The 25,510-nt window shown below is 32.3% G+C and overlaps 1 protein-coding gene across 7 annotated transcripts in view; it reads right to left on the reverse strand.

The window, feature by feature from the left end:
* LOC127723340 (protein scribble homolog) overlaps positions 1-25,510 on the reverse strand; it is a 101,978-nt gene that overhangs the window by 19,455 nt on the left and 57,013 nt on the right. Inside the window, exons 22-37 of one of the 7 annotated variants that reach the window (XM_052229915.1) lie at positions 25,038-25,118; positions 23,581-24,426; positions 22,989-23,048; positions 19,565-19,681; positions 18,737-18,850; positions 18,152-18,214; positions 17,428-17,649; positions 15,740-15,796; positions 14,861-14,947; positions 14,118-14,186; positions 12,745-13,455; positions 11,704-11,821; positions 11,132-11,164; positions 8,140-8,196; positions 4,882-4,975; positions 1,920-2,081 (exon numbers count right to left, since the gene is read on the reverse strand). In XM_052229915.1, the coding sequence (XP_052085875.1) occupies positions 1,920-2,081; positions 4,882-4,975; positions 8,140-8,196; positions 11,132-11,164; positions 11,704-11,821; positions 12,745-13,455; positions 14,118-14,186; positions 14,861-14,947; positions 15,740-15,796; positions 17,428-17,649; positions 18,152-18,214; positions 18,737-18,850; positions 19,565-19,681; positions 22,989-23,048; positions 23,581-24,426; positions 25,038-25,118 (2,891 nt within the window). Of the gene's footprint in view, positions 1-1,919; positions 2,082-4,881; positions 4,976-8,139; positions 8,197-11,131; positions 11,165-11,703; positions 11,822-12,744; positions 13,456-14,117; positions 14,187-14,860; positions 14,948-15,739; positions 15,797-16,950; positions 16,990-17,427; positions 17,650-18,151; positions 18,215-18,736; positions 18,851-19,564; positions 19,682-22,988; positions 23,049-23,580; positions 24,427-25,037; positions 25,119-25,510 lie in introns of all 7 variants that reach the window. The other 6 variants (XM_052229914.1, XM_052229916.1, XM_052229917.1 and 3 more) reach the window with 6 other exon arrangements.

Raw genomic sequence — 25,510 nt, forward strand, 5'->3', positions numbered from 1 at the left:
TTCATGGCTTAATGGGTGGAAATCTTCCAACAAAAAATGAAAGTGTAATCCTTCCAACTTGTTTGGATTATAAATATATATATATAAATATGGATTAACATTTTGGATCTGAGCTGTTTCAAGATATTCAACATTTATATGAAGGAAACAAGGTACAAAACCTATGTTGTGCTAGAAAGGTTGTTTTAGAATTGCATTGTACATGGTTTGATATGAAAATGTTTCCAAATAAATGGGGAATGTGTCCATGGGACACAGATGATGTCCCCGCTTGCATATCATATAAATCTATAAAGGGACATAACTGAAGAATGGTAAAATTTGTACTTGATCCGAGTTTTGTGGTAATAAGTATTATGTATAAGTTTCATAACATTTGGTTGAGGCAAACTTAAGTTAGAGAACGGAAACGAAAAATTTAGCGATTTTTCCATTTGTAAAGGGGCATAACCTTAGAACAGTTAAAGTGACCCCACCAAAATTCAAACTTGATCTTTATTTTGAGGTAATAAGCATTGTGTATAAGTTTCATAACATTTGGTTGAGGCAAACTAAAGTTAGAGAACGGAAACGAAAAATTCAGCAATTTTTCCATTTGTAAAGGGCATAACTCTAGAACAAGTAAAGTGACGCCACCAAAATTCAAACTTGATCTGCGTTTTGTGGTAACAAGCATTTTGTATAAGTTTCTTAACATTTGGTTGAGGCAAACTAAAGTTAGAGAATGGAAACCAACTTTGGGACGTACGTACGTACATACAAGGGTAAAACTTAATGCCCCCTCCACTACAGCGGGGGCATAAAAATCAATTATTTGAATATGAGGTCATGGTCAGACACGATCAAGGTCAGACTTCAGATGCATGGTATGTGGTATAGTTTCTAAGAGGAGATTTCCTATAAAACCATGACCTGTTCCTGTGAATGTTAATAATTTAATGTATCCCATTTGGTACATTGTCTCAGTGGTGATTTCCTACAAAATCTGAACCTGTTTCAGTGGATTTTTACCCTTTAAGATATCCTTCCCCATCTTAATGCATTATCAGACATGTGTGCCTCAATCTGAAAGAAGCACTTAACATACATTGACAACAGGTGCTAAGTCATATGTATAAAGTTCACTTTGTCCTTGAAACCTAGACTTCTGAAACAGCAACAAGGTGAGTTGCAATACTACAGGTCATAAGACTTCTGATATTATTGATCTAGACAGACTTTGTTAGCTACAAATGTGCAATACTGAGTTTCTAGTTACACATGTATATTAAGTGTTAAATTGTGTAGTTAGTGTTATAAGTGTTGTTAGCAAACTAAACACAGAGGATATAGTATTACAATCATGCAAGATTTTCATTCAAGTTGATCCAATAACTGTTACGTCTAGACAGAAATTTTGATTATAAATGAGAGACTGAGTGACTATTTGAAAATTCTATAATGATATCATAGCTGTTGAGAAACTCTTATTTCTAAATATATAAATTGTCACATGTACTTTATAAAGTAATTTTTTCTTCATGCCCAGTAAATCTTAACATCCTCCCCACCCCAGAATCACTTTACAAAAACAGAACAATGTAGATGAAAATCTTGCAGATACAAGCACACATTGATCATTTGTGACATTAGAAAGACTTATATATATATTAAGATTTTATTATTTTTATGAAAATGTGCCGGATTTGTTCTTTTTCTTTTTAAGTTAAACTGAATTTATCCTTTAAAATAATAACAGAAAAAAATTCCGAGCACATGTTCATGTTTTGGTGAGAAAATTTCTGTTAATTAATAAAGTATTTTTATGCCTTATAATTGAAGCTGTTACTTAGTAGCAATAATGTAATTATTTATGATAAAGCTCTTAATCAGTTCACCAAATCTCAATTTCTAAGATCACAACAACTTAAAAGCCACACCTGGCGGCACGCCATGCTGCCCTTTTCTCTGCTTGGAGCGCCCTCTCTTCAGCAGGAGATAATTTTTTGTCTTCTGTAGATGGCGCTTCAAGTCCTTCCTGTTCGAGACGATCCTGCATGCGTTTTTCAGCTTTAAGTGTCCGCACAGGTATTCTGGATGGACTACATGAACAAAATTTTCATTTTTAATAACTCTTCTTTAATTACCAAAACAAATTTTCACCATCAATTCAATTTTACTGATGAATAAATATAACATCTTTTTTAGTGTTTACTTAGGTTTTTTTTCTTTTTCAATAATTCTTAGTCATGCATTTAAGAATAGAATTATAGTTGAACTTTACCAGTATCATGCAACAAGCATGCAATTATCCTTGACGTGCAATAATAAATGTTTATTTTTTAAATTTTCTTTAATTTCAGTGATATTTAGTTTAATAATTAATATAAAATCAGAAATTTATGGTAATAGATAACTCAAACAATTTCAAATTTAAATTTTTACTTCTAAAAATTCAATTCTAACATTGGCCATCAAATGATCACAAAACATAAAACAGACATAACACTGGGAGTACACAAGACAGACAACACTAAAAGCTAAACATTTGTGCAATTTATCTCCCTTTATCAAACATTCCCTTCAGCAAAAGGTGCACTGTATTACACATAAAATATCTCCTCTGAAATCTAATATTTTAATATCTGAAATATCTCCTCTGTGCTAAGGAGCACTCTATTGCTCTTTATTATACATAAAATATCTCCTCTGAAATGTTATATGAAAAATAATATCAGTACTAAATTTAGGAAATCATCAGTTGTTCTTGACACTTATATAACTAAGAGGAGATGTGGGATAACATGTAAATAAGAAAGCAACCCAACAACATCAATTTTTAATGATGTCAATCAAGGATTCAAATATAAAATTTCAAATCATTTACAACACTAAATATTAAAATTTGATTTTTCTTAGCAGTCAAAAAAAAACAACCAAATGTTGCCCCTTATTCAAAAGAAGGGTAACAATCAAAAAATGTTGCCCCTTTATTTAAAAGAAGGTAACAATCACGATAGACTAGTATATATTCCAGTTTACAATGGTTTACTTCATAATAAATTCAGTTATTACAGAAGATGCATTACATTTGCGCTCATTACAATTACATTTGCACACACAACATGATATTTCATATGAATCAATTTAAATCAATAAGCTTTTTATAAGTTTTTCTGTAATGACATCAATATTAGATCAAATGTTTATTCCATGTCGCTAAATTTCTAAATAGTATTTTAAATAAAATCTTTGAAAAGGTTAAACTTTACATTGAATTCTGAAATAATAAAAAAATGTGTAGAAATGTCTGATTGATTGATTGATTGTTGGTTGCTTTACGCACAACAAGGCTATATCGCGGCGATAGAAATGTCTGAAAAGACGTGTGTGTTAATGTAAGATTCCCTTCTCTCCAATTACACACAAATGTAATGCACACATTACTGAACACATATATAGACCACATCTGAGCAAGCAGTTGTATAGTTAACAATGTTACAAGATACATGCCACTCCAAATGATTATACTACCTCATTTGTAAGCTTTCCAATTAATAAGAATTAGCCTCATTATCATTTTCTAAGGGACACAACTCCAATACCCATTAAAGGAATTTCTACTTGGGTTTCACTTTTGATGGACAAGCTGGGCAGTTTACTAAAGGTCATTTAGTAAAATAAAGAAATATCCATGTTTCCTGTTGCATGACTGTCTACAATTTTTGAACTAGCACTCACACTTTGTTCCCAAATTAAAGACAAGCATTGTTACTGTATGGAATCCGCTCCAACTCTTGAATGCTTGCAATCTACTTCATTTTTTAAAAACTTGATATGACTGCTCAAATATCATGCCATTTCATTGTAATTAACTAAAATATCATTTTATTTTTAAATGCAAAAATAAAATGATATTTTAGTTATAACTCTTTACTATGTAATTAGATATTTTCCCCACAAACGTACATCATTTTTGAGATGTTTGTATTTTAAAATGGTTTTTGACCTTGTAGATTCTCAAATGTCATTTGATTATAAACCGGATCTTAATGGCTGAAATATTTTATCTTGTGAAAGAAAACTGTAACTACAAATATATGCATGCATTTACTACACAATGCTAGTTTTTTTTTCTTTCACTATCATATTTAATACTAGCTGAAATGACTAGCTTAAATAACTTACCTTTGTAATACTTCATTTTAGAATGTAATGCATTCTGGGATATATTTTCAAAATACAACACAACTTTTGTGATTGGTTAACAACATACTAAGCAATGGATGTCCAACACCTTGGCATATCATTTTAAATTTGGTGTACAAACAATGAAGTTACCCACAATCCTAGAGATTTTGACAAACAAGTGAAACTGCGAGCTACTGCTCACTAATGATACCCCGCCCAAATATTTCGGTAAACAGGAAGTTGTCGAGTGATGAATCTGAAAACGCATCACACGGTATAGATGACTTATATAAACCCTGAAACCAAATTTCAGAAATCTTTGTAATGTAGTTCCTGAGAAAGATGTGACGAAAATATTCATGGGAGGGACGGACGGACGGACGGACGGACGGACTGACTGATGGATGGACTGACGGATGGACGGACAGACAGAGGTAAAACAGTATACCCCACTTTTTTAAAGGGGGGTATAATGAATTGATTGGACATATCAATATAATGTACCTGTCAAAATCAACAAGTGACGTTGAGTTTACAGGACCTATTTACCTTGTAATCTCGCCCTCGTAATCATCATCGTGAGAGTTGACATGACCTATTTACCTTGTAATCTCACCCTCGTTATCATCATTGTGAGAGTAGACATGACCTATTTACCTTGTAATCTCACCCTCGTAATCATCATCGTGAGAGTTGACGTGACCTATTTACCTTGTAATCTCGCCCTCGTAATCATCGTGAGAGTTGACGTGACTAGTGACATCAGATACCAGCTCCTCTGTCGTCATACTATTTACTTTCTTTTCTGTAATAAATAATATTTCGGTAAGTCTGGGATTTTAAAATGAATTTTTCTTTTTCTTTAATTATTCTTAATCAAATTGGGACTTAAAATATTTGCTGTTTCAACATAAAAAATACAAGCAATTTTTAAGGTATTGTTTTATTTCAGTGACTCCAATTTGTGCCTGTCAGAGGTCAAGGATATTAGAATTTTGAGAAAAGAATTCTAAAGGTTGCAAATTAAGGTAAAACAGACCATTGCAATTATTTTTACTTTTCAGATGAAAATAAATATAATACATAACAATTAAGAGTAGATTATTTGTTAGAATTCAAAACAAATATTCATGCTAGCTTCATATGAACAAGACATAATTTTAGATTTTTTTTTAATATCTACGCTGGCTTCTTATGAATAATGTAGGAATTGAAAGAATGGGAAGGATCATGACCTTTACATTCAATCAACAGGAAGAAACTGAACAGCGAATATTTAACAGACTATTTTAATCAATGGTCATTGATTTAGTAGAAAAAACTTTAAATTACCACAGATTTTGTTACTATGCAGCTGTCTATCTAATTGACATATCATTTCTAATTGCCTAATGGCTTAAATTATCTTGCCTAAAATGTTCTCTCATTTTTCACTGATTACATTCTAAAGGATATGGAAAGTGAAAAGTATACAATATGTCTATAATTTACTTATTGAGACATGCTTCACCATTGCTATAAGTGAAATCCAAAATTTATACACTAACAAACCGCAACTCAGCACAAAATCAGCTCTTTCCACTGCAAATAATCACAATTTTGGATGATTTAGAAACATTTATAGTTTAATTAGGTTTCATCTTTTGTTATTTTTGATAGCTGTAAAGTCTAGAAATCTGGCTTTCAAATTAAAAACAGACTTAACTTTATATATCATGCATTGTTTTTAAGCACAGAATTAAATATTAATGAAATTCAAGGGATATGGTGTCATATTTGAAGATACAAAATCCCTTCACACACTTGACAAAACCAAAGCAAAGGAACAGTGCTTTTATTGTAGTTCTTCCTCTCAGTCACAATGAAGCCTTCAACAAGGAGCAGGAGACACCTCCTAGAACTAAGTTTGAGGTAGTTCTTTGCAAGATATGGACATTACTACATATTTGCGCGGAGGCATACAAAAAATCAACAAATTAAAGACTATGACAGACAAAACATCTAACAATTGAACAACACTATCAAGGCAAAATACAGAAACAGTACAAACATTTAAACAACCATGGGCACACATCAAGATATTTATAAGATATCTTGGCAGAAAAAAATGTATGAATTAGGCAAATAATTCTATCTGAAAGATGAAAAAATAAATGGTGAATGTGTCCATGGGACACAAATGATGCACCTGCTTGCATATCATATAAAGTTATAAAGGGACATAACTGAAGAATGGTAAAAGTGACACTACCCAAATGTGTACCTGATCTGAGTTTTGTGGTAATAAGTATTGTGTATAAGTTTCATAACATTTGGGTTGAAACAAACTTAAGTTAGAGAACAGAAAAGAATAAACAGCTGCGCCATGAGCGCATGATACGCCCTGTCACATTTATTACGAATAAAGTTCAATAACTTCTCAATGTCATATAAGAAATTTGTGAAAAACTAAAGGGAGGTTATCTTAATTGATATAAACAAGTAACCAAAGTTTAATGAAAACTGCTCAAAGCACTTTAAAGGTATTGTCCTTGAACTAGAAAATCACCCCTTTTTATGAATAAAATTCCATAACTCGGAAGTGTAAAATCTAAAATTTATAAAAATTGAAAGGGAGCTCACATCAATAGATATACATGTAAACAATTCTCCAAAGTTTCATGAGAACTGCTGAAAGCATTTTTGAGTTATTGTCCGAAAAATCCCCCCTTTTTTTTAATGAATAAAACTCCATAACTCGGAAACATAAAATCTAAAATTTATAAAAATCAAAAGGGAGCTCATGTCAATAGATATAAACAATTGACCATAGTTTCTTGCAAATTGGTGAAAGCATTTTTGAGTTATTGTCCGAAAACTTGAAAATCCCCCCTTTTTTAATGAATAAAACCCCATAACTCAGAAACGTAAAATCTAAATTTAAAAAAAAACGAAAGGGAGCTCACATCAATAGATATGAACAATTCAACAAAGTTTTATGCAAATTGGTTGAAGCGTTTTCAAGTTAACGTCCGACATGTTGACGACGGACGAACAGACAGACGGACGGATGGACGGACTGACTACGGTATACCATAATACGTCCCATAAACGGGCGTATAAAAATTCATCAATTTTTCCAGATGAATTTTTCCATTTGAAAACGGGCATAACTCTAGAACTGTTAAAGTGACGCCACCAAAATTCAAACTTGATCTGTATTTTGTGGTAAAAAGCATTGTGTATAAGTTTCATAACATTTGGTTGAGGCAAACTAAAGTTAAAGAACGGAAACAAAAAATTCAGCAATTTTTCCATTTGTAAAGGGGCATAACTCTAGAACGGATAAAGTGACGCCACCAAAATTCAAACTTGATCTGTTTTTTGTGGTAATAAGCATTTTGTATAAGTTTCATAACATTTGGTTGAGGCAAACTAAAGTTAGAGAACAGAAACCAACTTTGGGACGTACTTACGTTCGTACGTACGTATGGACAAGGGTAAAACTTAATGCCCCTTCCACTACGTTAGGGGGCATAAAAAAATTAGAACAGATTAAATATGTTAAAGTTGTTCTCAAAAGTAAATATGCCTTATCTGGGAAAATTTAAGAACATTTATACATTTAGCAGAGAGACTTAATGGCTATTTCAGATGCATGTCAAAGGTCATGATCCTAGTGATATTCAACAGTGTAAAGATTAGAATTACATTACTATATACTGTGGATTCATTATTTTCTTTGAATACCAATTTTTGTTTATTTTGTGAGATCGTTAAGCCACAAAGATAACATTCAAAGAAGTATACATTTTTTATAGGCTTGTATGCAGAATTTGGCATAATGATGAAATCAATTATCCACGAAAATACCAGTTTTGCTAACAAAAAATTAGTAACCATGAGAATTAATAATATAAATCCCCAGTAATCATTTATTCCTCACTAATATTTCTGTATATGTTAAACAATTCATACAGTTGTATATACCTTCAGCCTCTTTCATTTTCTCAAACTCATGCTGTGACCAGAATTGAAACTTCTTAGCTGTAATAATGTTAGCTAGGTTAGTTATAAATAGCCAAGCAAGTACAAGTGTCTATTGATCTATTGCAAGTTCATCAGCAGACTCCGTCCACTCAAATCTTTAAAGTTGTATTTGTATATTTGATTTATAAAGCTTTTATTTCTATATTTTTTTCACAGTTTGAATTTGATAACTGTAAATTTTAAATTTTTTTTAGATGTTTTTATTATTGCAAAAATTTTGACTTGACAGATTTCCCATTTTAAATTTTGATAGCATTTCTTGAATCTCAATCATTCTCTCATTTTTGTCAATTGCTCAAAAATCACAATTACAAATGCACACTATCTGAATTAACAGTAATTTATGCAGAAAAGTTATTATTTTTTGTACACGGCCAGTAAATGCTACAAATTAATTTCAATCCCTCCCCCAAACCAATTCTTGTTTCAATCTCCTCGACGAATATGAATGGTTGCAGTAGATCAATAGACACAGTTTTCTAAACTTTCATTAAATTCAAGCATGCATATAATATAATATAATTGTTAATAAACATTCAATAGCTCAATCATTATACTGTGGAAGGCAAAAAATTCTTTTTCTTCTGTAAGACCAGTTTGAGTATTTCATTCGTTAGTTCTAATATTCATTAAATTCAAAAGACCAATTGATTATAAAAGATAAGTCATCAAATTTACAAAATATTGAAGTATTTTTTCGAAAGCTGTACACAAGGCTTCTAAGGTCTCTTTAAAATTAATGTTATCTGATGTTGTTATGAATTTATTCAATCAGTTTTGGCATCATTATTGTTTTGTTGTAGAATTAATGTTCTTCAATGCTTATCTTTTAATACTCACTTAATACTGCAGGAAAATATTTTGTACATTTTTTTCACCCTGTTAAATATTTGTGGGAGTTGTTAAATCTTAACAATTTTCTCCGAGAAAAAGTGCCACGGTCAAGCAAAATATGTGAGTTATTGATGCATTATTAGTAACAATTTGCCATTATTCTACAATGCATAGTTCTGTATGTTTTATGATAAATTCTATAGAATTTTTAATATAGTGTTTTATTTGGCACTGTATAGTACACATTTGTGTATAATACATACACCTTTTTCATCCCCCCATTTTGTGTACAAAGTCTAGCTTACTGTAAATAGCCTACATTAGGAAATTATAAATCATTTATTTAATCTTCATTAAAGTCTATTAAAAGATAACCAATAATATGTATTTTTGTTTGTTAAATTAAATACTTTTTGTAATATTTTTGTTTAATCAATTAATTTAGAGTCATAAACAATGGAATGGTAGAGCTTTTATCATGTAAGTAACATTACTTCATTCTATGAAGAAAAAAAACATTATTATCTATTAAAAAAAAAAATAACGTCTTCAATCTAAGTTGTGTCTATTAAATATGCATCCACTCTACCAATTATGTCTTTGGTAAAAAAAAAAGTGTGTATAATACTTGCACAAATACGGTAGCAAAAATATTTTACAAATGTTTGCCACTAAATAGATTCCAATTCCTTGATAAAAGAAACCAATTCTAAACAGAACTATGCACCTCAAGAATAATAACAAATTAAGGTTTATCAAATCTGTTCTGGATAAAATACTGTATGCATGAGAACTTTTGAGCATGTCTTGTAATACTTGTCAATGAACAGATACATGTACAAATTTATATCCAATACATTAAAATAATTAAAAGGACTAATGTATAAAAGTCATGCCAGTACCAATATCTCTATTAGGTCAAAATATTAAATGGATATCACTGCTGACCCAAACTTGTTACCCCTATTCTAACATTTTTTATAATTTACAGTAACTGTTGAAAAATACATTTAAAATTTTGTTGGGGTTTTTTTTGACAATTTTTTGAACAATTCAGGTATATTCAATTATAAACTTATTTTAATAAAATAAAAAAATAATTCTTAATTAAAATGAAACAGAAATTTACTATTAAAATGGTAGACATTTTTTTCAAAATTTTGTCATCAAAGGATATACCTATAAAAAGGGTATACCTATAAAGTCCTGTGAATTAGAATCTATCTCACTGAAAAGTGTGAATTCTTGTACATTCCAATGTATCATCATTACAAATTTAATAAAAAAAATTTCAGTCAAAAGAAATCATGCTTACAACTAGCAAAACACACTCTTGTGACATGTTTGTGAAGCTTTCAAATTTCGGGTTGTGCTTATCGCATCATGATTCAGAAAGAACAAATAATGAAGTATCCCTGTCACTGTTAAACCACAGTCATCAACATTCTGTAAAAAGATTATTCTCCCTTTCCCAAATTAAAATATTGGTAAAAAAAAAAAAAAAAAAAAAAAACTTAAAATAATTATTCACAGCTAAAATATCTGAGTGTGTAAATATGAATTACAGCTTGCTATATATATGCCCAATGGTTTACTAACCATTGTTTATGCTAGCACTAGTGAATATACAACCATTAGTTGATTGCATGATAACGATAACTGATGCTCATTCAAAAAAGTAAAACAAAAATACAGAATTCAAAAAGTGGAAGTCCATAAAAACTGACAAAAATAAAACGCTATCAATTAATGGAATTGGTGAACAACAACTGTCATATTCTTGGTACAGGGATTTTTTTGAGAAAATGCTGGTTAAACCTGGTTTTATAGCTAGCTAAACCTTCCACTTGTATGACAGTTGTTTATTGTTAAGTTATATTGACAAAACTGGGTGAATACGACATTTTAATATCTATTTCACAATGCAAATCAAACTCGTTTATTCCACACACTCAAATAGTTTAACTGTGAGGCAAATTTCTCCCTGAATCATGATGTGTTTACCAACATGGTATGACCAACATGTTGATTATGAAGGCAGAATGATGTATCATTTGCATCTACACTTATTTTGCTCCTAGATGTCACACAATTTTACCTGTTTCAGTCGGGAGAACTATTTTCTTTTTCACTATAAAAATATATTTATATATATAGAACATCTCACAGTACGACATTACATAGAAGTCAGAAAAAATATTATCGCTAGCCTAAATTCTAGTATCATAAAGCAATGTTACATTCAAAGAAAGACAAGCTTGGTTAAATGGAAGAAATCTTTAAAAAGTTAATAGGCATTTATAAAGACATGTTAAATGCTGAGTTAAAATATTGACAAATACTCTTAATTTCTTTTGAGCATTTGTTATACATTTTTGCTTGATGCACTGAAATAAAAATTACATACTAATTCAACTTGATTTTTTTTTTGTAAATAGTACCAAGAAACTCTGTAACAGCCAATCCGAAACTGATTCTGTTTGAAACTGTAACAGCCAATCAGAAATGGCTTCAGTTTCAAACTGTAACAGCCAATCAGACATGACTTCAGTTTCAAACTGTAACAGCCAATCAGAAATGACTTAAGTTTGAAACTGTAACAGCCAATCAGAAATGGCTTCAGTCTGAAACCGAATAACAGCCAATCAGAAACTGCTTCAGCTTAATTACCTGATGGTTTTTCTTCAGTATGTTCCTTGATCTCTTTTTCAAAATATTTCTTCTTCAGCTTAAATGTCAAATCTTCACCATGCTCAATCTGAGGAGGCAAGGTTGGTGAAGTTGGTGTCTGCCAAAATATAGTTCATTAAATAAAAATCTGGTCACAGAAAAATTACAATATACAAGCAACTTTCAAAGAAAACAGAAAGAGGGATGCAATTCTAGGCAGGCAAAATCTTGTGAAAAGTTAAGGGCTGTTCCATTGAAACATACATGGTACCCATAGAAGGCACTTTAAAAATGGGATAACCATAAAAATTTCACTTTACATTTCTACTATGCAAAAACATAGATTACACCCACCCATAGTTGAGATTTTGAAGTGCCTTCCCAGGGTCCCATGTATGTGTTTTATGAAAAAGCCCTAAGGAAAGACTGGTGACTCAACATGCAAATTTTCGTGACCAATCACAAATTAATAGGTTCTCCTACACATTTAACATCGCAGGTCTTACACAGTAAACATCACAGAATATTTAAACTTGAGAATTAAGGTTAAGTATATAAAATTAATCTCTTATCACATCTTAGAGAAATATAACATCTGCTCATAACTATAGATTTTCCATAATAACAACTAAACTTAATGCGATGCAACATACAGGAATAGAACATCTATTTCATCTTGATTTTTTAAGCCTTCTGATAGCAACAGTTAACATTTCATACATGTACATCATAACACCATCTTTCACTTATACAACAAAGCTTTTAATTACTGCCATGCACAAAGTTCACAAAACTACTGTAATTTCACACAACAGAAAACTAATGCAGTCAATCTTAACCAATGCTTGTTCATTTAATATAACTATAGCATTGTCAAATCTCATCTACCTATAATTAAATGGAGGTAGCATCAAACTAAGGAGATGTGGTGTAATTGCCACTGAGACAACTATCCGCCAGATGTTTGTATTTTTGTTAAAAAATCAGTGATACCTGCCTGAACCAAGACTGTTGTTGGCCATTATATAATAAAGACAATACCTTAATTTCAACCTGTTTGGCTGCAGGAAGTCGCGATTGTTTAATAGCATCAAGGGAAGAAGATTGTCCACCGATATTTGTAGGTTTGTTCGGTACTTTAGGTTTAGATGGAAGTTCTGGCTTCGACAGTCTGGCAGTTGGTAAACGAGATTGTTTAATTGGATCATCTGAATCTTGAGACTTGGCGGCAGGAATCCGAGACTGTTTTACAATGTCAAGGTTTGTTTTACTGTCTCTTGCACTTTGTGGCGGTGATGCCATTGGAATACGGGATATCTTAGCAGTATCAGTGTCTATTTTAGATGGCGGTGAAGGCGTGTTTGATTTCATTGATGAATCCTCGCCTAAGCTATCTTCTTTTGCTAAAGATGGAGATTTTGCCATTGGTATTCGTGACTGTTTGATTACACTTGCAGTCAAATTATCATGCTTTGGTGAAGTACCAGGCGATGATTTCTCATCGAAGCTTTCCTCCATACCCATGAAAGCCACTTTGGCTGTTGGAATTCTGGAATGTTTGATCACACTTGCTGTCAAGTCCTCCTGCTTAGCTGGACTAACAGGGCTGACTGTAGGAATTCTAGATGAAATATTTAATTCTTCATGTTTTGCCAGGGGTTTTGGAGGAACAGGTGGTCGCTTTACGTGAGTTTGATCAGAATGGACAGGTTGGTCAGAGTGGACAGGTATCTGTTCAGTTTTCACAGGTGTCTATATAAATAAGACAAACCAGTCACATGCAGAAAAAAACACATGCAAAAAGAACAGAAAATGTCCATGCTTTAAACAATCATTTTAATCTCCAAAACAATTTTGAAATTTCACTCAAAACTGTAATTACTCTTTTTTTTACACTTTGTTGAAATTTGAGTATATTTCTTTTTAATTAATTCGTACAATAATTTTCATATTTTTTTTTTGTAATTACTATTACATGTATTTGCTATTCCCATTCCCTAAATGTGTCTGTTAAATGAAATAGTCAAATACAGTCTAGTTCTATCTAGAATAAAGAAATAAAAAAAAAATGCTTTGCCAGAAAAAATATTAGGTAGTGAAAAAGTGGAAGAAAAGTGATGAGCAAGTTCTTTCGAATAAGTGTAAGAACAATTACCAGAAATTATACTATTCAATCATACATTAATTAATAATTAATACATAAGTAAATAAATATATAATAAAGAAATGAAAATGAAAAACTAATATTTCAAAAAGCAAAGTCTATCCAAACTAAATATACACAGCACCAGTGGAAAATAAAAAGAAACAAAAGGAATTCAGACTACAGGCCTTTTATTTTCAAACCCAGCAAAATAGACTGCATAAAGCAAACATTTGTTTGGCTGGATGTGACAACAAATCTGATGACTTACCACAGGAATGACATCTGGAGGGTTAGATTTTTGATCTGGAGGCACTTGATTAATCACAGAACCAGTATTCTGAAAAGAAATTTATTCTTATCTTTTATCACAAGTAAAATTGAATTTGATATTTAATGCTGATTTCAATTCTTTAGAAAAGGCGTGTATCAAAATCCAGTTTGTTTACTAAAACTTTTATTTTGGATTAAAAGTTACAAATCAAAAAGGATTGTTTTCGTGACATTTTACATTTTTTTTCTATTGTCACTGCAACATTGGAAAACATCTTGTTTAAATTTTTTTTTATCAAAATTGAGTATTCTGATATATCAAGACTATGTTTCAATATAAACAAGAAAATGTGTCAAATGGATACCATGCACCACTCATACTATCACATCTCCTCGTTCTGTAAACTGGGAAATCTGGGTAAACAAATTTGGCATTTATTCTAAAAGTTCAAAACACAAGAGGACGAAAAGAAATACTAACACACACATTTATGTATAGACTAGAAAACATAAGGACTATTCCATTAAAATATATGTGGGAGGGTAGGAAGGGACTTTCAAAATATCCCTACAACCAACAACCATTTTTTAAATAATTTTGCATAATGGTAATAGTCGAATACTGAAAAAAGACCCATGACCCACATTCAATAATTAAACTTCCCTTCCTACCCTCCCACATACATTTTAATGGAATAGCCCTAATGCCCCATGTATAATAGGCGGGGCATAAACACTTACTATTTTGGGATCAACTTTTGCTTTAGGTATCTTGCTAGGAGAAATTTCTGTACCTGGTTTAATCTGAGCGTCTTTTCTCTGTTGTTGCTATAAATAAATTGAAAACACCTCTCTGAGTCTTGGTTAAATATACAAAATCTAATTATTAATTTCTTAAATATAAAATGGGACTTATTAGCTATTCAGAAGTTTTAAAATTTACTCTTTTACTGCTTATAAATTTGATGAATTCATCAAAATTGCAAGCATAGTTTAGCTGTCAATTCTGTTTAAATAACTTTACCCCATACAAGAAAATATTATTCACAACTTCAATAGCCTGTAAAAACAAAGATCGTTTTTCAATGGAAGATATATAATTTTTCACAAAATATAGACCAAATATAATTGTATATAGAATAGATCTGCTGACATCCATGGATCAATAGTCATAACTTCATATGAAAATAACAATATTGCATTTAAATGCAAGATTTTAAGGTAAAAGTACAAAGGTACTGATAAAATCATCACAATGGACATTCTAAATACAGTCAAACCTGCTTTAAATATCAATTTTTTTAAGCAAAAACCTGTCTTGTCAATCCACTCTCTTTTATTTCAAATTGTAGCAATATCTGTGCATTTTGAACTTCATTTCAAAGGTCACCTCTTTTATTTAAGGTCCGTTTTCTCTGGTCATGAGGGTGACCTTTACATGTATATACTGGTTTGACTGTACTTGAAACTTATTAACAGATTTAACTGTTGCAAGATTGCTTCATTTGATTCTAATTTCTTTCAGTCATAGAAAATCTAAATATAGACTACTGTAAGAACTTATAAATCTCTGTCACTTCTGTAGTAGCGTAAATGATTGATATTAAGTCTGTTGCAAACCTTTGATTCTAGTTGTTCCTTTTCCCACTCTTCTGTTTCCCTTACCATTTCTTGTTCCTGTGGACAACAACAAACTAGCATGCAAACTCAAATGTTAACAAGCAAATCATGCAAACACTCGACAATCAAACAAAATCAAAATGAAAATAAAGCTTGTCAGCCAAAGCCTGACTGACACCAAATATTTTAATCATTTCAGTTGGGTTATTTTTCTGTTCAAATTTTCTGAAAAATACAAATAAATTTTCTAGAATTTCAAAGATCAGTCAAGCTATGGAAAATTATTTAAGTATGGTTTGATCAATACAATCCAATTTTATTTCAGCTTTTGTGTTGCCATGAGAAATTCAGGGGTTTTTTGCATGCTTGTTTTCCCTAAGAATAATGGGGTGAGGTGTAGGGTTAAAGCATTTCACGATGAGGGAATAAGAAAGCAACTTGTTGTAAAAAGTCAGATATTAAATAGCAATATAAAAAGAAAACAAGCACATGCCAAACTATCATAACTTTTGTGCAGTCACTCTTGCTCTACAATATTGTAACTTATGTCTACTTACAGGACTTATATAGAAAGTACTTTTTGGGTCAAAGGGAGTTTTTTTTATGTTAGGAAGAACAATCACTTGACCTCTCAATAATTTTTAAGCATTTGTCTTTTTTATGCTTAATTGTCATTTTATTTATGATCTTTGCTATAAAGGGCTGTTCAATAAAAACATACATGGGATCCAGGGAAGTCACTTTGAAATCTCCACTATGGGTGGATGCCAAGTACAGTAGAAATGTGAAATTCTAAATTTGCCTATATACATTATAGGTGGTGACTCCATTTTGAAAGTACCTTCCATAGGTACCATCTATGCTTAAATGGAACAGCCCAGGTAATGTATGTGTTTTATTCTGCAATGTATACATGTGTATGATTTAAATCTGTTATATTTGATGTTGACCAAAAAGAGTCAAAGTTTTATATTCATAAACAGTTTTGGGCCAGTGACTTCTATTTAAAGTTTTTATCCTATTTAAACACAATTTGAGTATTTACTAGTTTTTTGTGATTTAAGCATGATTAGAAAAAATGCAACAAATGTAAATAAAGCTAAAATACAAACATCAATGCTCTCACATACAGGTGTAATTGTTGTTTACGAATTAGTTATTGACTCTACATTATTAAAAGGAAATCCTCACACAAATGTTATTAGGGTTACCATAGATTGGTTCCAAATTCTGTAAACATGGTAAGCTTCCTGAAGTTTTGTCAAATTTCATATTCATTGTTTTTTTTTTTATATATATTTTAATTTGCAAACATATATTCAGCAAAGTAAAATTATCACAAAGGTTTGTAATTCATTTCTAAATGGATTCATTCATTTAATTTTTCCTTCTATTGCATACATAAATCTTCCCTAAATAGCGAATTAAATCATTTTTTTCCACTTGATTTCTGCTTCAAAATGTAAAACATGCTGTAAGCAATGTTGTTTTAACCAAACTTTCATAATGAAAGCTAGAAAATGAACTAAAATCTGCCATAGAAAACTCATTCATCCATGTAAAACATGGTACACAATAAAATAATCACATTAATCCTACAGATCATGCTTCAACGACTCGTGCACACATCATGCTTTTAAAACAGATTTGACCACACGATAAACACAACATACAACCATAAATCTTACCTTGCGAATAATGTTATGGTCTTCATCATCTTTGTCAATGCTAGACACAGATCCATCTCGTAACCTTGGTGGTACTGGAGCGTTCGGTGAATCGGGTGATGTAAGATTAGGTGAATCTGGGTCCTCCCCCTCGCAGACCATAATGATCATTTTGTCAGTTACACTACGAAGAGCACGGACAGCTTCTTGATGAGTACTTCCTATCAAACTTGTACCGTTGACCTTAAATAAAATACCGGTAAAGCCTTTTGATCAAAATCTTAAATTACCTGTTTAAAAACACCTTGATTTTTCGAAATACTAAGGATTTTCTACCTCAGGAATAGATTACCTTAGCTGTATTTGGCAAAACCTTTTGGAATTTTGGGGCCTCAATGCTCTGATTTCGAAATTTATTTGACCTTTTTAAAGTTTCTGATTTAAGCGTCAATGATGAGTATTTTGTAGGCGAAACTGGCATCTGGGGTAATTTTTTTTAATCCTGGTATCAATGATGAGCTTATTTGCAACATAAAATAGTTATTGGTCAAGGTCATGAAATTATACTTCTTGAGCATCAATTATATATATATGATATATAACCTGATGACCCAGATATTTAATGGCCCATTCAGATTTTAAATTGTATACATTTCTGAATAAAAATTGTTTTGTTGCAGATTCTTTGAATTTGATTCCAAGTTAACAGTTAGTAATTCAATACTTTTAGCTGTAAGAAACATACCTCTAGAATTCTCTGACCTACTTTCAATCTACCATCTTTAGCTACAGCTCCATCACTACTGATCTATAAATAGAAATGATGCAAATTATGTCTTTTTACTGAACACAATTCATAAACCACTTGCTATATGGTATATAGATGTGGACATTCTTGTATTTTTATAGTGACCTACAAATGTTTATTTTTCAATATCTTGTACTGTTGGTGCGCTGGTTTCTCTGTATTTTTTACCGTATATTGCCATTTCTTCATATATCACAATTATTTGTACATTACAGTCCAGACTTAACTCATCAGTTAAATTCCTTAATGTACCAAAGTAAAATTTGATTCCTTTTTTTATAGGGTCTGAGACTTTCCTGAATTGTAAAGATAGAATATGCTCAAGTAAACAAATATTTCTTTCTTTTTTTTGGGGGAGGGGGGGGGGGGGGGGGGGGAGGATAAATTGATGTACCACTGTTGTAAGAATGATTTAAGTTAAAATAAACTTTAGCCATTTTTATAATTTAAGTAGTAATGGAAAGTTTAAATGTGCATTGTATATCAGGGCTGTACTGCAAAGCACAACAGATTCAAACTCACCTTAGAGATAAATATTCCTTCATCTAACTTTTCTTCAGGATTATATGTTCCTTTAGAACCACCTTTTATACTCATCCCCAACTTTTCACCAGGTGACTTGAATACTGATAATTCCTGAAAAATACATAAAACTAATGATTGATGGTTCAAGGGGAGATAATAAAGATCAGATTAAGAGAAAGGCATGGTCATTTAATTTTGGTTCAACTTATGGTTTTGTTGATTTTTATAATTCCAAATTTCACATAGTAATCTTGTTTTTAGTTGAGATTTTCAAATTTAACCAAAATAAGCTTTGGCTTTAATTAAGCATAGCTTAAGAGACTAGAAGAACAACATTTGAACTTTCCTCATTCATCAAAAACATTGCAGACATAAAGTTCCATCTCTTGCTTTCAGAGATTTCTGGACACACACTGAAAGTTGTTTCTTACAGTTTCGACTATAATCAGCATAAAAGTTTTAAATGGCAATTAAAAGCAATGCATGAAAAAGTAATGGAGAAGCCTTTCTTGCAGTTGACAGAACATCACGAGGACCTATGCACCTTGTCCCTATTTGTCCACCATTACAGTATATCACACTTTCAAATATTTATTTTTACACCAAGTCCAAAAATTCTACTGTTGAACTGTAGAGAAAAATTTGTATTTTCTTGGATGTTTGATTTTGTGGTTTTGCAAAAGTCTGCAAACAAGCCTACAGAATATTTGTACTTCACTGAACATTTGAAATTCACGGTTTAAATATACACAACTAAATACACGAACATTGGTATCTCACGAATAGCAATCAATCCAAAGTAATGAAAAACATGAGAGAACCTACCTGTAAGCCTTTAGGAGGAGGGTCGTGTCGTACAACTAAATGAATTTCATAGGTTGGAGCTATTAATGCCATCACTGCCTCTTGATGTTTACATTTTGTTACATCTTTACTATTCACCTGAAAAGAAGAGGAAATTTTGGTACAGCAGTTAGAAATATTATCATTTATATAGATAGTGATAATTGAAATTACAACATCTTTCATATAAATAACATGCTCTTCTAATTTTCCAGGGGCCTCAGTGACCGAGTGGTCTAAGAAGTTACTACTGTAATCACTAGCCAGTCAACACTGAGGTTGTGAATTCGAACCCCGCTCATGCGGGTGCACTCGACTCCAATCTTAATTGACTAGGATTGTCAGTTTTCCTATCGAAGGTCGTGGTTTTTTCCGGGCACTCCGGCTTCCTCCACCAATAAAAACTGGCCGCCACGAATTAGCCCAAAAACGGTGCTTAAAAGTGGCGTTAAAACACCAAAAATCAAAATAAATAAAATGCTCTGCAGGGCGCAGCTTGATACGACCGCAGTGGTCGAACCCTGAACAGTTGGGGCAAGTATGGACACAACATTCAAGCTTGATACAGCTTTGCATTTGGATTGTGATTAAATATTTGAAACGGCATAGGTTTCTGACACAGAATGAATGTGGTCTAAGAACTTAAAAATTTTAAATTGGACATTCACCTATTATGGTCCAATATCCAAAATCTAAATACATGGTTAGATTCAGCATATCAAAGAACCCCAAGAATTCAATTTTTGATGAAATCAAACAAAGTTTAATTTTGGACCCTTTTGACCTCAATGTGGACAAAGTTGATAACGGGGCCCAAAAATCAAAAATCTAAATACATGGTTAGATTCAGCATATCAAAGAACCCCATATATTCAATTTTTGTTGAAATCAAACAAAGTTTAATTTTGGACCCCGATTTGGACCAACTTGAAAACTGGGCCCATAATCAAAAATCTAAATACATGTTTAGATTCAGCATATCAAAGAACTCTAAGAATTCAATTTTTGTTAAAATCAAACTAAGTTTAATTTTGGACCCTTTGGACCTTAATGTAGACCAATTTGAAAACGGAACCAAAAATTAAGAATCTAAATACACGGTTAGATTCGGCATATCAAAGAACCCCAATAATTCAATTTTTGATGAAATCAAACAAAGTTTAATTTTGGACCCTTTGGACCTCAATGTGGACCAATTTAAAAATGGGGCCCAAAATCCAAAAACTAAATACACTGTTAGATTCAGCATATTAAAGAACCCCAAGAATTCAAGAATAAAACCCCATTGAAATTGGTCAAGAAATAAGCAATTTATATGAAGTATCTTCTTTTGCACAATACTCTGCAATTAAATATTTCTTGCTATTGCGCAATACTGTACAATTGACAATTTCTTGCTATTGCTCAATACTGTGCTATTGCATATTTCTTGCTATTGCGCAATACTGTGCAATTGAAGATTTCTTGCTATTGCGCAATACTGTGCAATTGAAGATTTCTTGCTATTGTGCAATACTGTGCAATTGAAAATTTCTTGCTATTGCACAATACTTATTATATAATAATTTACACATCCTGTTTGGTGTGTATCTCCTACCATATCATTATTATTTGCTTTTAAATATAAATCAGAAATAACCAACTTAAAACGGAAAATTTAAAAAAAAAAAAAAGGAAAAAAAGAAAAAAAAGGAAAAAAAAAAATCCCCCCCCCAAATTTTTTAAACCCCCTTATGATTCATCACCCCCAAATTAATCCCAGCCTTCCCTTTGTGGTATGGTACCTTGCAGTACAATTTCAGAGAGATCCATACACTTGAACACAAGTTATTGTCTGGAAACTAGAAAAATGTGTTTTTTGGCCCCTTTTTGGCCCCAAATTCCTAAACATTTAGGGCAATTACCTCAAAACTCAAACCCAGCTTTCCCTTTGTGATATGGAACCTTGCAGTACAATTTCAGAAAGATCCATACACTTACACACAAGTTATTGTCCTGAAACCAGAAAAATGCTTGTTTTTTGCCCCTTTTTGGCCCCTAATTCCTAAAATATTGAGGCAATTACCCCCATCATCAATCCCAGCCTTCCCTTTGTGGTATGGTACCTTGCAGTACAATTTCAGAGAGATCCATACACTTGAACACAAGTTATTGTCTGGAAACTAAAAAAATGCTTATTTTTGGCCCCTTTTTGGCCCCCAATTCCTAAACGTTTCGGCAATTACCCCCAAACTCAATTCCAGCTTTCCCTTTGTGATATGGAACCTTGTAGTACAATTTCAGAAAGATCCATACACTTACACACAAGTTATTGTCATGAAACTAGAAAAATGCTTGTTTTTTGCCCCTTTTTTGGCCCCTAATTCCTAAAATTTTGAGGCAATTACCCCCAATATCAATCCCAGCATTCCTTTTGTGCTATGGAACCTTGTGGTACAATGTCAGAGAGATCCATACACTAACACACAAGTTATGTCTGGAAGTTACAAAAATTCTTATTTTTGGCCCCTAATTCCTTTACTGTTGGTACCATAACCCCCAAAATCAATCCCAACCTTCCTTTTGTGGTATTGAACCTTGTGGTAAAATTTCATAGAGATCCATTCACTTAAACTAAAGTTAGAGTGCGAAAACCAATGTGTCTTCGGACGACGCAGGACAACGCCGGACGACGACGACGACGACACCAACGTCATACCAGTATACGACCACAAAAATTTTTTTGCGGTCGTATAAAAATCTAATTTTCCAGCTAGAATTTGTGTAGGGTGCAGTGTCTGCCCTTTAAATATGATGACCTGTGCTCTTATTCCTTGTTATCTTGGCACCCTGTTCCTTTTATTGAGCCACCCTGTCCTTCTTTTGCATGGGGACCATTTCAATTGGCACTCAGTATGTAAATATGTCAAACTTGAATCTTTTCTCATACGCACATATAGACAAAGTTAGGAAATGGTGAAAATAAATTGACGTAATGACAGCTGAATCAGAGAAAAACAAGAATGTGTCCATAGTACACAGATGCCCCCCTCGCACTATCATTTTTTATGTTTCGTGGACCGTGAAATTGGGGTCAAAACTCTAATTTGGCATTAAAATTAGAAAGATCATATTATAGGGAACATGTGTACTAAATTTCAAGTTGATTGGACTTCAACTTCATCAAAAACTACCTTGACCAAAAACTTTAACATGAAGCAGGACAGACGGACGAACCGACGCACAGACCAAAAAACATAATGACCCTACGTGGGGCATAAAAAATTACACATGAATAAGTTGGTTAACTGTTTGACATATAAGATAAGATGACTACTCTAGAGGAAATCTAAGTGTCTTGGTTAAAATGTCTACATCATTCATTACATTCACTTCACCAACCTTTTTCCATCATCTATATACTTACCAATAAAATTCTATCACCAATTTTTAAGTTAGTTCTAGATGCTGCACCATCAGGATTAATCTGTAAAAATAATTGAAAGGTAAATCAAAATGATAAACCATAAACCTATATTGTAGTGCTACTATATCAATAGTAGAGTTATGGTTAACTTGTAAAAAAAAGAACATCTCCCTCCCTGGAATACTACAAATATATTGAAAAAAAGTAAATTTGATTTTCTCCCTTTTTTTCATATTGGCACTAGATTAAATTCCTTTATGTTCATCCTCTGATAGTGTTCTACAACTGTGAAGTTTCATCTATATCCATCTAGCTGATTAAAAGAAGTTTTGCTGACAAGGTAAATAGTACAAATGGATGGATAATGGTAATTAACAGGACTATTTTAATATGTTTCCTTAGGACACTTTGTAACACTCACACTCAAGTTTCAATGTTTGGTTAATCGCAAAATATAAGTCATTAGTAGACTCATTACCCTTATTTAGCATTTATTTAAAACTTTAACCTGATACAAGACGGACTAACATCAGGATAGATGGATATATTTGGCTAGTTTGCCTAATTTTCATCTAAAATAATTTGAACCTACCTTTGACACAAATATTCCAGGTTCATCTACGCCAAATGGATGACTAGATAAATCACTTCCTCCTACAATACTTAAACCTAAAGGTCCTCCTGCCTTCACTATTGTTATATTATCTATTGCATGCTTAGAATCACCACTGTTAATAGTCACATGATTTGATTTGATTGTCTCCCTTTCAAATGAAACTGTTTTATTTTGTTGTTCGTGCATTATATTCCTACTTTCACTTTGACTATTTCTACTTTCATTTTCAATGTTTTTACTTTCTACAGTTTTACTGCTAGATGTAGTCCGTGATTTAAAGCCAGGATATACAAATCGTGGCGGTTGAACAGCAGTAGTGGGTGTCGTCGACCATTCACTTGACACATTACGTGGACTAACAGATGGCGATGTTTCTTGACGAGGTGACAATGTAGCCTGCGGTGAAATTTGTTGAGGTGAAAGCGGAGATTTCTGTGACTGATATGTAAATGAAGATGGTGTTGCAGTCGAATATGGACTTGGACTGTTGCTGATGGGTTGAACAGTAGGACCAGACGAGACCACTGATGACTGGGTCATTGTAAAGGTTTCACTCTGTATTGTTGCTGGTGATGAGGCTACCACAGGGGATTGAGTAATCAAAAATGTATCATTAATTCCTGTTGTGGGAGGTGTTTGCTGCCAGCTTATTAGTGGCTGAGTTATTTTCTCCAGTTTCTCACCACTGGGTGGTGACACCACAGCTTCCTCCTTGGGGACAACTTTCTCCCTATACACAACCAATCGAATTTCATTATCTACACCAGTCAACAGAGCAACAGCCTGATCGTGTCTGGCATCTTGCATGTCTACACTGTTGATCTATAGTAAAACAAATAAGTTACTGTAAATTTAGACATATTGTTATTTCAACATGACAGACAAAAATTTGAGAATAATTATTGCGGTTACAGGAAAAGCGGCATACAAATATAATATTTCAGATTTCAGAATGTGAGTTCTTGTCATTTCCATACTCACTCAGTCCCATTATTTGCAATGATAAATGCCTCACAATAATTTCTGAATTTACAATAAGCAAATACAAATACACTAAAAACATGCATGTCTATTTTATTGTTCTTTTGACAGAAATTAATGCAGATTCATCAAATTCAAATATGTATATTTGATTTCTCCTCTTCAACACCTTCAAGTTTGGTTTTGGGTTTTTTTTGTTGTTTTTTTTTGCATTTACTGTAAATAAGTTGCATTCGGTGGAGAAAAACATGGATTTCCAAGAATAAGATATGTACTGTTTGGCACTACAATAAAATTAAGACAAGATAGTTGTCTCATTGGCAATCATACCACATCCCCTTAATTTTATAAGACTTGCCTTAAATCATTAGCTATCTGAAGTAAATTACATTGACCTAAACCTACAATAACAACCTATTAGGTTTTTAAACTTGCTTAAAAAATATACTCACAGACAGAAGTTTATCGCCAACCTGAATTTTACCATCCCTTTGAGCAATACCTCCATCTACCACACGAGAGATATAAATCGCCTGTAAAGATAGCGGACATCTATATATCAGATTGAAACACCAGGTATACATATTTTCAGACAAAATTTGTAGACTCTTTGACTTCATGGTCTCCTCATTTGTTTAAATCAAAGAAACCTATTTGGGGGTTTTGCCTCTCCAAAAAAACTTTAAATTTATTACCGAATACAGTCAAACATCCTGTAAAGGTCACCTCTATTCAGCAAAAGCGGTCTTGTCTGGTAACTCTCTTCTCGTCCAAAAGTTAGATCAGGATTATATTCCTTTTTTCACATCCTCAGGTAGTGTTGTACAATTGTGTAAAGTTTCATCAATATCCATCCAGCCGTAAAGGAGGAGTTGTGTTTACCAGGCACACAGACAGACAGATGGACAAAGTGATTCGAATACAC

Source organism: Mytilus californianus, unplaced genomic scaffold (assembly GCF_021869535.1).
Source record: "Mytilus californianus isolate M0D057914Y unplaced genomic scaffold, xbMytCali1.0.p SCAF_13, whole genome shotgun sequence".
NCBI lineage: Eukaryota > Metazoa > Mollusca > Bivalvia > Mytilida > Mytilidae > Mytilus > Mytilus californianus.